Below are 14,113 nucleotides of genomic sequence, written 5' to 3'. Positions count from 1 at the left end.
TCCAAATAAATTATTTAAATTTGCAACAAGTACTGTACAATTCAATTCAGATACATTTCGTTTCTAGACTGCAAGATGTGAAATAGGCCTAATCAACACATATTCCTATGGAATAATAGGGACTGAGTAGTAATTGGCTCTCTATTTTGAGTACGCCCCGCCTTCTTCTCAATAGTAATGATCCCTCCTATAAATAGGGGAACATGACCCATCCATGTGGCTGCTTCTGTGGTAGTCTCTGAACTGGGTGGAAGTGTCATTTTATTGTAAGAAGGGAGCCGGGGTCAGAGCCGACACAAGAGTAGCATTATGTCAAAACCGTTATCAGATCACGACAGAAAGAAGCAGATCTCCGTGAGAGGTCTTGCCGGTGTGGAAAATGTGGCAGAACTGAAGATTGCTTTCAACAGGCATCTCCATTTTACGCTGGTCAAGGACAGAAATGTGGCATCCAAACGGGATTACTACTTTGCTCTCGCCAACACCGTGCGCGACCACTTGGTGGGCAGGTGGATCAGAACCCAGCAGTACTATTATGAGAAAGATCCAAAAGTAAGTTAAACTATTGTAACGTTCGTATCACCTGTAGCCTACTACAACCCATAGAACAGAATTTAAAAAGTATAAAATAGAATAGAATGTAATTGTCAAGAAACCAATAGAAATTAAAATAACAAATGGAATAAAATGTAAAAATTTTCCATTTGGTTTCACAAAATAATGCAGAATTCAGTGGGCAATATACGGGGCATACTGTAAACAAGTAAATAACATATTCTAGTGGTCCTGGGTATACAAGTAAACATTAAAAATAAATCATACATTTGTACATATATTGCAAAATGTATTTCAAATGCATCTGAAAACACATTTAAAATGTATTAAATAGATATTTCATGTATTGTTTTGCAAATGTTTTATATTTCACATGTATCCTGAAAATGCATACCCAAAAATATATCTTACGTTGTATTTCAAATAAATGTAACATAAAATAAAGTAACAAATGCTTAATGCTTAACTGCTTAATCTGTAAATATTTTCATTGAAACAATTCCGGAAGTGAAATGAGGTTGATGATTGCCCTTAGTGGGTTTGTTTGAATCATTTGGATTTCTGGAGCATTTACACAATATTGTAGTCATGAATATATTATTGTGTACCTCCGACCTCAAGTAAGAAGCATACTGTACCAGACGTATTGGCAGGATAACCATGCCAACTTAGGACAAATGTGTTTAAAACATCGTCTGATCGCCATGGCAATTTAATATGACACATATTATACATAATGTGTATTCTTTACTTAACACTGAGTGAAAATGACAGATTTGAAGCCTGATTTTAGGTTTTCCCTTGTCAACCCCAGCAAAGTCCACACACAGAAGGACCCTGTCCCTGGGTAAAATCTCTTTGCCAAATGTTGCATTGCTGCGTGAACACAGTATCACCTTCTAATGTCACTGTAATGTTACGCCATGACATTTCCAATCCCCTAGCACTCCTCGGCCATCGGGAGTTGTAATTCTAGACCTCTCTGTGACCTTCTGTCTCCTCCTCTCCTGTACACATACTATAGTTAATACAGGAGCCAATATACTGTAGCTACAGTTGTAGGAGTAGCAGAGATACCAATTGACCTCAACAAATGTAAAGTAACGGGGAACAACTTTTGTTTCCTGGTCTTCATTGATTCGTTTTATCAGACGGAGCCTTCTATCTAGTTATGAATCAGCATCGTCCATGTCTATCTTATTTATGATAAATCCTTACAGACAGTGACACATAGTCAGTACAAGATCAAAAGCCGTAAGAAATGTTGACACACAAGAAAAGATGTGTATCACAAAAATCATATATAATATTCTCTTTGTATAATAGGTATTTGTGTGTGTGTTAATACCATGTTTATACCAACTAGGGTAATTACTCTACATCAGAAAGATGCTGCCTGTATTGCACTTGCCCTCTGACCTTCTCTTTATCACCTCATCCAAGGTCAGCTGGTGGTTATGGTGTCCCTCTCTGAAAGGTCATGAGTTATTCCCTCAAAGAAAGGTCAAGATAGAAACCCATATGAGCAGGGAGGGCAAGAGGACACCTAATCTGAGAAAAAAAACAGGAGGGTGGTTAGAGTCTAAATGTATGAGAACATAGAGAGCTCTCCTTACATGCCAAAAACTACCATTTATATGCACATTCTAATGCATCCAGTAAATCTGCATATGATGTGTTATTGGATGGGAAAACAGAGACAGTAACGACACTGGGCAAAAATGTAGGTGCGGCGGCTCATTAGAATCTTTTGGGGCGTGGTTTTCGTCCAGTTTTCTTTGTGCAACCGTACACATGTACTTTATGTCTATTGCCAGTGGCAGTGTCTTGTGAAAGACTCATGTAATGGCCTTGTGTCTATTGAGAACTTTTGACTAAGTACCTCTCAATTCTCTCCTCAGGAACCCCAGCTGTTCCAGAGCTAGCACACCTGATTCTACTTTTTAATAGACAAAATAATAAAAACCTTTTGGAATTTCAACAATATAATATGGTTATTAAACCAGAATAAATCAAATATGTATGTTTGTTCAAATAACCTTTAAGATTGCTAAAGTTTTTTTTAGAACCTTTCTCTATAAAGATTGTATAAAGAACCATAAAAAAAGGGTTCTATATAGTGCTCAAAAGGTTGTAACCATATTGGAACCTTTTTTTGGTGATATATATATATATATTTTTTTATAAACTATTTTTAATGGTTCTTTATAAACCTTATTTACAACCTTATGAGCATGGTTCTTTATAATGGCACCAAAAAGGCTTCCGCTATAAGTCAAAGAACCCTTATTTGTCACTATATAGAACCATTGTTTTTTGGTGTGAAGGGTACATGCAAAGATTTTTCATACCTTGATGTAGGAACACGTCTCCGAAGTTTAATTTTTTTTTTTTTAAATAAAATAACAAATGCACTTGGGCGGCCAGAGGCGCTATTTCTCCTAATGCGGATCCCAGCTTTAATCCAATGTACCCAAATGATTACCAATTTTATGATAGATGGTCATATTTGTTTCGTACACATTTGCTCGATTTGCACACATATATATACAAGATGGTGCGTTTCGTAATAAAAAATGTAGAGGGAAACAAGTGTTTCCAATGACTTCATCAACCAATTAGCGGGCAATGCCAACTCATAATTAGTTACAATCATGAGGTTCTGCCATTTTCACATATGTTGATGTTGGGGTGGTGCTGGAGATGATACATTTTTTAAATGTCTCTTTAAGTCATTTATTACTTTTGGTAAATTAGCTCTCTACATATTTACACTACTGTATCAATTCCCTGATACAATTATGTTTTCAGATCTCACTTTCACTATTCATGGGTATCACACTCAGACTAACCTTTACAACAACCCCAGCTGAAGCTATTTTTACCTATGCCAAAATGCCAGTGTTACGTAACACGAACAGCAATCTGTCTCCCGTAGTCCCCCCCCCCTCCCTGCCCTCTATCCCGTTCTCTCGCCTCTTGCACCTCTTCTTCCTCTGCCTGAGAGTGTCAGACCTCCCTGTAAAACACCAAGAGAGAAAACGTGACATTTCAAAGGCTAAACTAAGGCTCAGGTGTCAGATTTCCACATGCTCCTTTCTAATGGCAGAACATGAACATTTCCTTGACAGTTTGAATGGGTGCCCCTACAGTGAAATATTGCTACGTCCGACTCGTAAAACGTGTGTCAACATTTGGGTTCAGCAACAGACTGTGACTAATTGGGTATTACTTAGAGAGTGTTAGCTGTCCCATGGTATCCCTCTCATCTCTCTCTCCCCTTCCTCTCCTGTCCTCAGCGTGTGTACTACATCTCCCTGGAGTTCTACATGGGCCGCACCCTGCAGAACACCATGGTGAACCTGGCGCTGGAAAACGCCTGTGATGAGGCCGTATACCAGGTGAGGGATGCTCACATCCGTACATCATGTCATGGATTCTGGCCAACATAGCGCAATGGGATTTTCATTGCTGTAGCTAACCAAGGGGCAGTCAAACTGACTGCACCTTGTGTAACAAACAACTTCATTTTCAAATTTGACTCAAGGTCTAGCTGAAAGGAATACACGGAAGAAGAGTTTGTCGTGTGCCTGTGACTAAAGACTGGAAGTTGTGGGTGGATGTTAAAGGTCCAATGCAGCCGTTTTTACCTCAATATCAAATCATTTCTGGGTAACAATGAATTACCTCACCGTGATTGTTTTCAATTCAAATGGTAAAAAAAAAAAATAATTAGCTTCTGAGAAAAGAGCAATTTTTCAAGCAATAATTTTGCTAGGACTGTCTGGGAGTGGTTTGAGTGGGCAGGGGGAAACTGAAAACGGGCGGTTATTGGCAGAGAGTTTTGGAACTCTCTTTCTTATTGGTTTATTCATGTGTTGACACCAGGCAGGCCAAAACTCCATCCAACCAAAACAGGCTGACATTTCAGGCGGCCTTTTCAAACAGCTCTTACACAAAGGTCTTTTCCCCACAACTACACAGTATTATTCCAACCTGATCGCGTGGAAAGATACCTAAAACACAGCAAAACAAATCTCGTTTTTTTGACTGCACTTGGTCTTTAACCGCCAATTGTGCTCCAGTAAGAGAGTGATCAGGACAAGATTCCAAAGCACATTTAACCATATTATTGGCACCAACTGAATGCCATTGTCACAGAGCTGTGGTTTGAACTTGGCTTGACCTGAGCCCCTCTGTTCCGTAGCTGGGTCTGGACATGGAGGAGCTGGAGGACATGGAGGAGGACGCAGGCCTGGGAAACGGTGGTCTTGGACGCCTTGCCGGTAAGCTGCCTCGCTACCTCCTCTCACGGAGAGTGTGACATTCTTGTGCCTTAGACAGTTTAGATCACCAGAAGGATCTAAACAGGATACAAGCGGTATAAACAGGATCAGAAACATAGCCTAACCTATGCCTTTCCTCAGCATGCTTCCTGGACTCTATGGCTTCTCTGGGTCTGGCTGCGTATGGATACGGTATCCGCTATGAGTTTGGCATCTTCAACCAGAAGATCGTCAATGGATGGCAGGTAACGTACGCTCATATGCTTCCGAGGTGCTTTTCCCCATCATTTCCAGACCATAAGACAGAAGGAAGTACTGTGAAACAACTTGTTTTGCTGAAAGTGCCCGACAGACTGTTATATAACCAAATGATTGGCAGGTTGAGGAGGCTGATGACTGGCTGCGTTACGGCAACCCCTGGGAGAAGGCCCGACCCGAGTACATGCGCCCCGTCAAGTTCTATGGCAGAACCGAGCACACCCCAGATGGTGTGAAATGGGTTGACACTCAGGTGAATAAAGGACAGGGGTTGGGGGTGAGATTGAGGGTGCATATGAGGAAGACGTGTGTGTGGTGTGTGGTGTGTGTGTGTGTGTGTGTGTGTGTGTGTGTGTGTGTGTGTGTGTGTGTGTGTGTGTGTGTGTGTGTGTGTGTGTGTGTGTGTGTGTGTGTGTGTGTGTGTGTGTGTGTGTGTGTGTGTGTGTGTGTGTGTGTGTGTGTGTGTGTGTGTGTGTTTGAGAAGGGAGATGAAAAACTTAAGTTGATATGGCACTGGATGCCAACGAGGAACCATCATTGAATTATCTTAGAATCATCAATGAACCATCATTGAATCAATCATCAATGAATATGGATTCCATTGGCTCTAATCTCAGTCTCTTGTAATTGTGTTGACAGGTCGTGTTGGCTCTGCCATATGACACCCCTATCCCCGGGTACAGAAACAACATTGTCAACACCATGAGACTGTGGTCTGCAAAGGCCCCATGCGACTTCAACCTGAAAGACTGTAAGTGTCTTACAGAGGCCAAGGCACTATGTATGCGTTGCTTGAATACATGTTTTTCGCCTTGACTGGCTGCAATCCACCATTTCATGTGCTTAGTTTGCTAGATCTGCAAATTGCTAACGTTACTCATGTAAGTCATGTTACATAATTGGCTACTGGGAACCGTTGCCCTGAGGGTGTATTTTTCCTTGTCTCCAACAGTCAACGTTGGTGGGTACATTCAGGCTGTGTTGGACAGAAACTTATGCGAGAACATTTCCCGTGTGCTGTACCCCAATGATAACGTAAGAATATGTCTGAATTTCTCTCTAAAATCCAAGTGCAGTGTCGGTTTTGATGATATACAGTATGTAGATATTATAGATACACGTTAGAATACATTGTGACAGGTCTGCTGTATACTCTGTATTTCTTCTCTTAAAAAAAGGACTGGCATTGACGGGAATTTTAAATCTTATGTATTGTGATCACAGGAGGTTGGTGGCACCTGAATTGGGGAGGAAGTGACTCGTGGTAATGACTGGAGCGGAGTCAGTGTAATGGTATCAAATAGTCGCCATTCCATATACTCCATTCCAACCATTATTATGAGCCGTCCTCCCCTCAGCAGCCTCCCACTGATTGTGACACGCCCTCAAGACGGCGACAGACAGATATGACAGGTCAGTCTGGGCTCACCTCTATGTGTCTTCCTCCCCAGTTCTTTGAGGGCAAGGAGCTGCGGCTGAAGCAGGAGTACTTTGTGGTGGCCGCCACCCTTCAGGACATCGTCCGTCGTTTCAAGGCCTCCAAGTTTGGCTCCAGAGAGATCGTCCGCACAGACTTCGCCTTTCTGCCCAACAAAGTGAGGACTCCCGAGTGGTGATTCAGATGGACACTTAGATGTCTCCATTTCACTTTATGTCTTCATGTCACTGGCTTTAGGCATCCTTTTTGTTGATGTCTTGTTCTGATGTGGTGGTGTTGCATTCGGACTTGTGCTCCTCTGTGTTTATATCGGTGGTAACTTTGAAAGTTATGCTGTGTCAGTATAGTTATGCTGTGGTCAGTATAGTTATGCTGTGGTCAGTATAGTTATGCTGTGGTCAGTATAGTTATGCTGTAGTATAGTTATGCTGTGGTCAGTATAGTTATGCTGTGGTCAGTATAGTTATGCTTTGTCAGTATAGTTATGCTGTTGTCAGTATAGTTATGCTGTGGTCAGTATAGTTATGCTGTGGTCAGTATAGTTATGCTGTGTCAGTATAGTTATGCTGTGGTCAGTATAGTTATGCTGTGTCAGTATAGTTATGCTGTGGTCAGTATAGTTATGCTGTGTCAGTATAGTTATGCTGTGTCAGTATAGTTATGCTGTGTCAATATAGTTATGCTGTGATTTTAATGTCTGTCGCATCCAGGTTGCCATCCAGCTGAATGACACTCACCCTGCCATGGCCATTCCTGAGCTGATGAGGGTACTGGTTGATGAGGAGAAGCTGGATTGGGACAAGGTGAGTGGTAGGAGAAGACGAGGTTCTGACTAGGTAGACTGAGTGACTTTCATAGAGCTCGTCAGCTTGTAGTCCTAAAAAAGAAAAAAGGAAATGAGTTAACTCTGGTTCTTTAAGTCATCCCTGTGGGACAAATGAATGGGGGAAGAATACGGTTTTGGGATAAAACGCAGAAAATAATGTTTGAAGTCAACACAAGCTTATGAGAACTTATACTGTATGTTCTATGAGATATCAGAATTATGAATGAATTATGAAGTCTGTCATTTTTTTAAATGTATTACACAAATGCTTCAAAATTCATAAAAGGCGACGTTAGCTGATGAAGATGATGTCATGGAACAAAACGTATCAGATCTCCTAAGCCTGTGTTTACCACAGACCTTATTTTCAGCGTTTATCCAAACACCTCAAACTCAATTTATTTCCTGATAGGCTTTGGCCAAGAGCCATGGCAGAGTTAGTGTCTACAAAAAGACACCATTACTATTGCGCTCTATTGCCCTGAACAGTTGTACATCCGGTATTACTGCCCACGCCATTTCATATGTAGTTGTACTTCAGTAATGATACCAGGAGGGGGCAACAAAGACCAGCATAGTAGAATGTGTTGGCTTGGGCCATCGAGATACATAGAGAACTAGGGCCCAAAAGCCTGTTTTAGCATGGGCAGCACCATTGAGGACTTTCACCACTTTGAGATATTAAACTTGGTGGGACTTCCTATGGGTTAAAGAAGGATCACATAATTCCATCCGGGTCATCAGGAGAGATACCAATGAATGATGCTCTTGAGCAAACATTCCATAACTGCAGATGGCATTAAGTCGCCGACCTTGGCTTTATACCTGTTCAAACAACACACTCCAGGTGGCAGTATGCACCCTTTCAGTTTGTTTACCAACTCAGAAGTAGTAGAAGAAGACGCCATAATGGCACAGATACAAAAGAGTAGTCCTCCATCCTTCTCTACTGCCTTGGCACACACTACTAATACATATTTAGAACAAATGTGAAGCTAAGACTACCATTCATTTGCCCTACTTGTATCAAGAGGGGGTCATGAACCACCAGGTAAATGCATCCTACTATCTTACCTCTGTCCTTCTGTGTTTCCAGGCCTGGGACGTGTGTGTCCGTACCTGTGCCTACACAAACCACACCGTGCTGCCTGAGGCCCTGGAGCGCTGGCCCATTGACCTGTTCCAACACCTGCTGCCCCGTCACCTGGAGATCATCTTCGAGATCAATCGTCGCTTCCTGCAGGTACATACGTGCGGGCAGGTGGCAGAAAGACAAATGGTGCCATATAGGAAGTGTTATTACAGATCAGTGCCCCTTGCGCTTTGTCTAAATCGGAGCTAATGTACCACAACATGTTATTAGAGGCTAACTTGATTGAAATCCGCCCTCCAGTACGTTGCCTCTAAGTTCCCTGGCGACAACGACCGTCTGCGCCGCATGTCCCTGATTGAGGAGGGCGATTGCAAGAAAGTCAACATGGCTCATCTGTGTATCGTTGGATCCCATGCTGTCAACGGCGTAGCCCGCATCCACTCGGAGATCCTCATCGCCACTCTGTACGTGTCCTACACAAACCGCATACACATCACATTTAGGCTACATTACATGTTACACATTTAGCAGACGCTCTTATCCAGAGCGACTTACAGTTAGTGCCTTCAGCTTAAGGTGGTTAAGAGAGACAACCACCTATCACGGTCCTAAGCCGTTTCTCCCCCCTCAATAAGTAGCTAATTCCACATTTAAAAATCATAATATTTCAAAGTAACACAGACACATCAGGTGTCAATCGATGGATTAGTCATTTGATGCGTGCACATTTTCAAAGGGTTAGTTTGAAGAGTTATAAGCAAACTAATTTGATATATTTTGGGCTACTGCGTGTTCTGTGTGCAGGTTCAAGGACTTTTATGAGTTGGACCCACACAAGTTCCAGAACAAGACCAATGGCATCACCCCCCGTCGCTGGCTGGTTATGTGCAACCCTGGCTTGGCTGAGGTCATCGCAGAGGTAGGGGAACTGTTGCAAAAACACTTAGAAAGTAGAACAACTTTTGCATTGGAAGTAGCCATACATTTGAAATCATTTTGACCGTATGTTTATAATATCAGTGTTGCAAAATAGATGTTTCTGTTCATGATGAGAGTGCCCGTAACCTGATACTTGCACGCTAACCGTTCTAATGTCATCTCTTTTGTCAGAGAATTGGAGAGGAGTTTGTCCGTGACCTCGACCAGCTGAAGAAACTGTTGAAGTTCATTAATGATGATGCTTTCATCCGTGACATCGCCAAAATCAAGCAGGTGAGTCCAAGATACTGTAGTACGTCACAGAAGGCTGGTGAGGGGAGGACGGCTCATAATAATGGCTGGAATGGAGTGAATGGAATGGCATCAAACACATAGAAACCATGTATTTGATGTGTTTGCTATCATTCCATTCATTCCGTTCCAGCCATTACTATGGGTCCGTCCTTCCCAGTTAAAGTGCCATCAGCCACCTGTGGGTAGTACTGTAAGTCATTTGACAAGTTCTGTGCCTACTTCACGCCCCCATCACATCCTCCCTAATGTAGGAGAACAAGCTGAAGTTCGCTGTGCACCTGGAGGAGCACTACAAGGTCAAGATCAACCCCCAGTCCATGTTTGACTTTCAAGTCAAAAGAATCCACGAGTACAAGAGACAGCTGCTCAACTGTCTGCACATGATCACCTACTACAACCGTTAGTACTTCCCTGGCGCTCTCTCTCTCTCTCTCTCTCTGTGCTTCTACCTCTCTCTACTCCTACTATACACCCATCTGTCTATTTCTCAGGTATCAAGAAGGAACCAAACAAGCACTGGACCCCAAGAACCATCATGGTCGGAGGAAAGGTAGGTTTGGCGGCCCTCAGCCGTCACAGTAACAGCGTGTGGTTACCGGAAGTAAATATAGAACAATAACTGACATCCACAACTCGTTAAGCAACACCCTCTCCCCCATCTCCCAGGCTGCCCCAGGATACCACACAGCCAAGATGATCATCCGTCTCATCACGGCTATCGGCGAGGTTGTCAACCACGACCCCGTGATCGGCGACCGCCTCAAGGTCATCTTCTTGGAGAACTACAGAGTCACCCTGGCTGAGAAAGGTGACCGACTAACCCATAACCCCATGGGTCTCTGGTATAATGTGTAGTTTACCCTCGTCTACAATGCTCTCCTCTTGTACTGTATCCCTCCATCCATCTTTCCTTTTCTCTCTTCCCTCCCTCTCCGTTTTTTCCCCCCACGCTTATCATTTCCCTCACACTCCTTGTCCCCTCCCAGCCATCCCCTCTGCTGACCTGTCTGAGCAGATCTCTACAGCTGGCACAGAGGCCTCTGGCACTGGCAACATGAAGTTCATGCTGAACGGCGCTCTGACCATCGGCACCATGGACGGAGCCAACGTGGAGATGGCTGAGGAGGCCGGAGAGAAGAACCTCTTCATCTTCGGCATGAGGGTGGAGGATGTGGACGCAATGGACGCCGGCAAAGGGTGAGCAGGAAGACGTGGACATGGGGACAGGGAGGGAGAAGAGACAGCGGGTTAGAGTAGGGACAGGGAGGCAAAGAGAAACTGATCCATGGGAATGGGAGTGCTGTGGAGGAGGGGGACACAGAGAGGGGACAGGCTCTGCCAGAGTCCCCGATACTGATAAGAGAATTATGTTCTTAAGGTACATAACCCAATTTAATTATATGACTCTGTCTGCAAACCAGAATTTGTAAGATCCTGGTCCAATGAAACAGACGGAGGCCCAGCTAAAATAGTCAAAAAGGTTTATTCGCGGGAACGTTCTGGCGTGCGCCGTACAAAGACCTTCATTTTATAGTGACACACATACTTCCACACAAAACATTAGTTATCCTACGCACACACTGTCCTGCTACCCAGTCGACGTAGGGAGAGACCCTGGGAAGTTCTCAGTGCCGAGACCCTGGGAAGTTCTCAGTGGCCCAGCCAAGGTCGGCCCTGAATTGCTCAGACAGTCCGTTATCAAGATACTAGATATATTGTCACCAAAACATTAATTCTGACTACGAACTACACTCTCAGATATAATTCTACTGACTAAATCACACACAGCATTAAAATAGTCTAATGATTGTAATCAATTTTATACAATCATATGGTTTCAGAGTTATGGTTTCATAAATAATTCTAATCATATAATTCTATTAACAGATACACAAGTGGCAAGGTGTAGATACTGTTTGGCCAGGTCTCCCTTGTATAAAGAAATATCAATCTCAACATACTGTATGTTTTTCTGTTTAAGATAATCGAGACAAAAACAACCTGGGGAACGCGACAATCAGAACAGCGTGCTTTAAATACTGGCCTTTGTCTTGCACAGATACCACGCCTCTGAGTACTACAACCGTATTCCCGAGCTGAAACAGGCCATGGACCAGATCGCTGGTGGCTTCTTCAGCCATAAGCAGCCAGACCTCTTCAAGGAACTTGTGGACCTGCTAATGCACCACGACAGGTAATCACACACACACACACACACACACACACACACACACACACACACACACACACACACACACACACACACACACACACACACACACACACACACACACACACACACACACACACACACACACACACACACACACACACACACACACACACAAGTATTTTCTTCAACGTATTCTTATCTCATGTTTTATGCACAGGTTCAAGGTGTTTGCTGACTACGAAGCCTACATCAAGTGTCAGGACAAGGTCAACGAACTGTACAAGGTCAGTGTTATGGCTAAACAACATAGGTTGCCTGGTTCAGGTATCCGTCCATACCTTATCAAATATTGATCTCCTCGTTATCTTTCCGCCCTGTCTGTCCCTCTCTCTAAAAAACAGAATCCCAAGGAATGGACCAAGATGGTGATCCATAACATTGCAGGCTGTGGTAAATTCTCCAGCGACCGCACCATTTCCCAGTACGCCCGGGAGATCTGGGGCGTGGAGCCCAGCCTGGAGAAGATCCCTGCCCCCGACGAGCAACTCAAATAAGCTGTGCGTCCACTCCACACAGTTCCCTTCTTCACCACTGACCCCACCACCCCACAATAAGCACCATTAGATATGCCTGAGGGAAACGGCCAATCATTTCTTAAAGCACTTCCCACTGGGCGCACGTTGGTCGAACCAAAGTCGATTCCACGCCCTTTCAATGTTGTTTCCACGCCATTTCAACAAAATGACGCGGCACCAACGGGGAATAGACGTTGAATGGACGTCTGTGCCCAGTGGGTTTAATGACTTCAGTGATGGATGTTTGTTTTACTAGTCTGTAGCATATACATAGAGTTCTGGCTGTTCACATGGCTCACACCATCACTGTTCAAGCCCCTTATCATGACATGCATTGAGCTCACAATAGCAGTAGATGAGAAAGGAAGCAATGCCTTCTGTTTAGTGACAACAGAGACATGAATTTGCCGATATTCACTGTTCTGTCACTGATCAGACCATGCATGTTTTAATGGTCTAAACTGCTGTTGTTCTGGAGAGGCCATACGAGCTGTGTGGTGGCTTTTGCGTTTGGTTATGTGGACTTGGATCCGTTGCTGAAAGAGTTTGTGTTTTTTCTGTAGTTTGAGCTATATGCATTTATCTTGGCTTGAATGCCGTCAATATTGTACATGCATTCTCATAGCATAGGCTCTAGTCAATGATGAGAACCATCCTTCTTAGGGAACTGCCATGATTGTGACATGCTTGCCTCTCCTACATCCGCCCACCCCATCAATATATGCATGGTGGCTAAAGGACAACCTCCGTGCAAACTCTCTTCGGGGACATAGGCCTGCATTAATATATTGATCTGTATCTAGTCTTTTTACTCAATCAGATAGAAAACCAATGTTAAACAGCTGTATATTTGTCAACCTGTGTATATGTTTTGTTTTGACCTAAAGAAATTGACGTATGCGTGTAGTCCATTTGAAGACCTCTGAGGGTCAGCCTGGGAACCAGAGAAGAAGAGCCGTGGAGGGGCGGGATAACACAGCTGCTCCACAGACGGAGGAAGTGTCAGTGATTTGTTGTTGAGAAACCCACACAATGGCCTTCCCAGACGTCTTTTTGTTTCACCTTATGGTAATCAACAATGGCCAAGAAACACCTGTGGCCAAGAAAGCTACATCTCCCCATCTTTTCAGGATGTTCTTCATACTTAGACAATAAAAAAAAAATAGTAGACCTTTGGCTTTTGTTCATCACACACAAAGATTCCACTGTCAGCATTGGTACTCGATATATGTTTGTATCTTAGAATTGAAGTGCACAAGCTCAAACGATGAAACAGGCATAGTGGCCACCTACTTTGAAAGGGACACTGCTTGGTCATACTGACATGGTTAGTCTGTGTGTTGATAAGTAACCACATAAACAGAGGTGCAACACATTACAAATGGAAACCATGTGCCTTGCAAAGTATTTGCTGCACTTAATGTATTTATAAAGGCAAGCTTTTTATAAACATGCACATGTACAGTACCAGTCAAAAGTTTGGACACACCAACTCATTCAAGGGTTTTTCTTTATTTTTTACTATTTTCTACATTGTAGAATAATATTGAAGACGTCAACACTATGAAATAACACATATGGAATCATGTAGTAACCAAAAAAGTGTTAAACAAATCCAAATATATTTGAGATTCTTCAAAGTAGCCACCCTTTGCCTTGATGACAGCTTTGCACGC

At 43.2% G+C, this 14,113-nt stretch overlaps 1 protein-coding gene across 2 annotated transcripts; it reads left to right on the top strand.

The window, feature by feature from the left end:
- Positions 1–210: 210 nt before the first annotated feature.
- LOC118390494 (glycogen phosphorylase, muscle form-like) lies at positions 211–13,607 on the top strand. 2 transcript variants are annotated; one of them, XM_035781119.2, is made up of 21 exons: positions 211–552; positions 3,855–3,956; positions 4,763–4,841; positions 4,983–5,086; positions 5,221–5,352; positions 5,739–5,850; positions 6,052–6,134; positions 6,551–6,694; positions 7,248–7,340; positions 8,460–8,606; positions 8,757–8,920; positions 9,261–9,375; positions 9,567–9,668; positions 9,941–10,088; positions 10,181–10,239; positions 10,356–10,497; positions 10,676–10,886; positions 11,749–11,883; positions 12,080–12,146; positions 12,264–12,419; positions 13,325–13,607. In XM_035781119.2, exons 1-20 carry the CDS (start codon positions 310–312, stop codon positions 12,414–12,416), a joined length of 2,535 nt encoding a protein of 844 aa, XP_035637012.1. In that variant the 5' UTR covers positions 211–309; the 3' UTR covers positions 12,417–12,419; positions 13,325–13,607. The 2 variants fall into 2 exon arrangements, with proteins under 2 accessions (XP_035637012.1, XP_035637011.1); XM_035781118.2 differs by having other exon boundaries at positions 12,264–13,607.
- The last annotated feature ends 506 nt before the right edge of the window (positions 13,608–14,113 follow it).

This window comes from Oncorhynchus keta, chromosome 11 (assembly GCF_023373465.1).
Source record: "Oncorhynchus keta strain PuntledgeMale-10-30-2019 chromosome 11, Oket_V2, whole genome shotgun sequence".
Lineage (NCBI taxonomy): Eukaryota > Metazoa > Chordata > Actinopteri > Salmoniformes > Salmonidae > Oncorhynchus > Oncorhynchus keta.
Note: the sequence above shows the minus strand (reverse complement) of the source record. Positions and strands in the feature narration are given on the sequence as shown.

Coding starts and splice junctions, on each gene's coding strand:
- LOC118390494 (XM_035781119.2), top strand. CDS start 310: ATGTCAAAACCGTTATCAGATCACGACAGAAAGAAGCAGATCTCCGTG. Junction 5,353..5,738: donor TGAAATGGGTTGACACTCAG/GTGAATAAAGGA, acceptor TTGTGTTGACAG/GTCGTGTTGGCTCTGCCATA. Junction 10,240..10,355: donor CCATCATGGTCGGAGGAAAG/GTAGGTTTGGCG, acceptor CCCATCTCCCAG/GCTGCCCCAGGATACCACAC.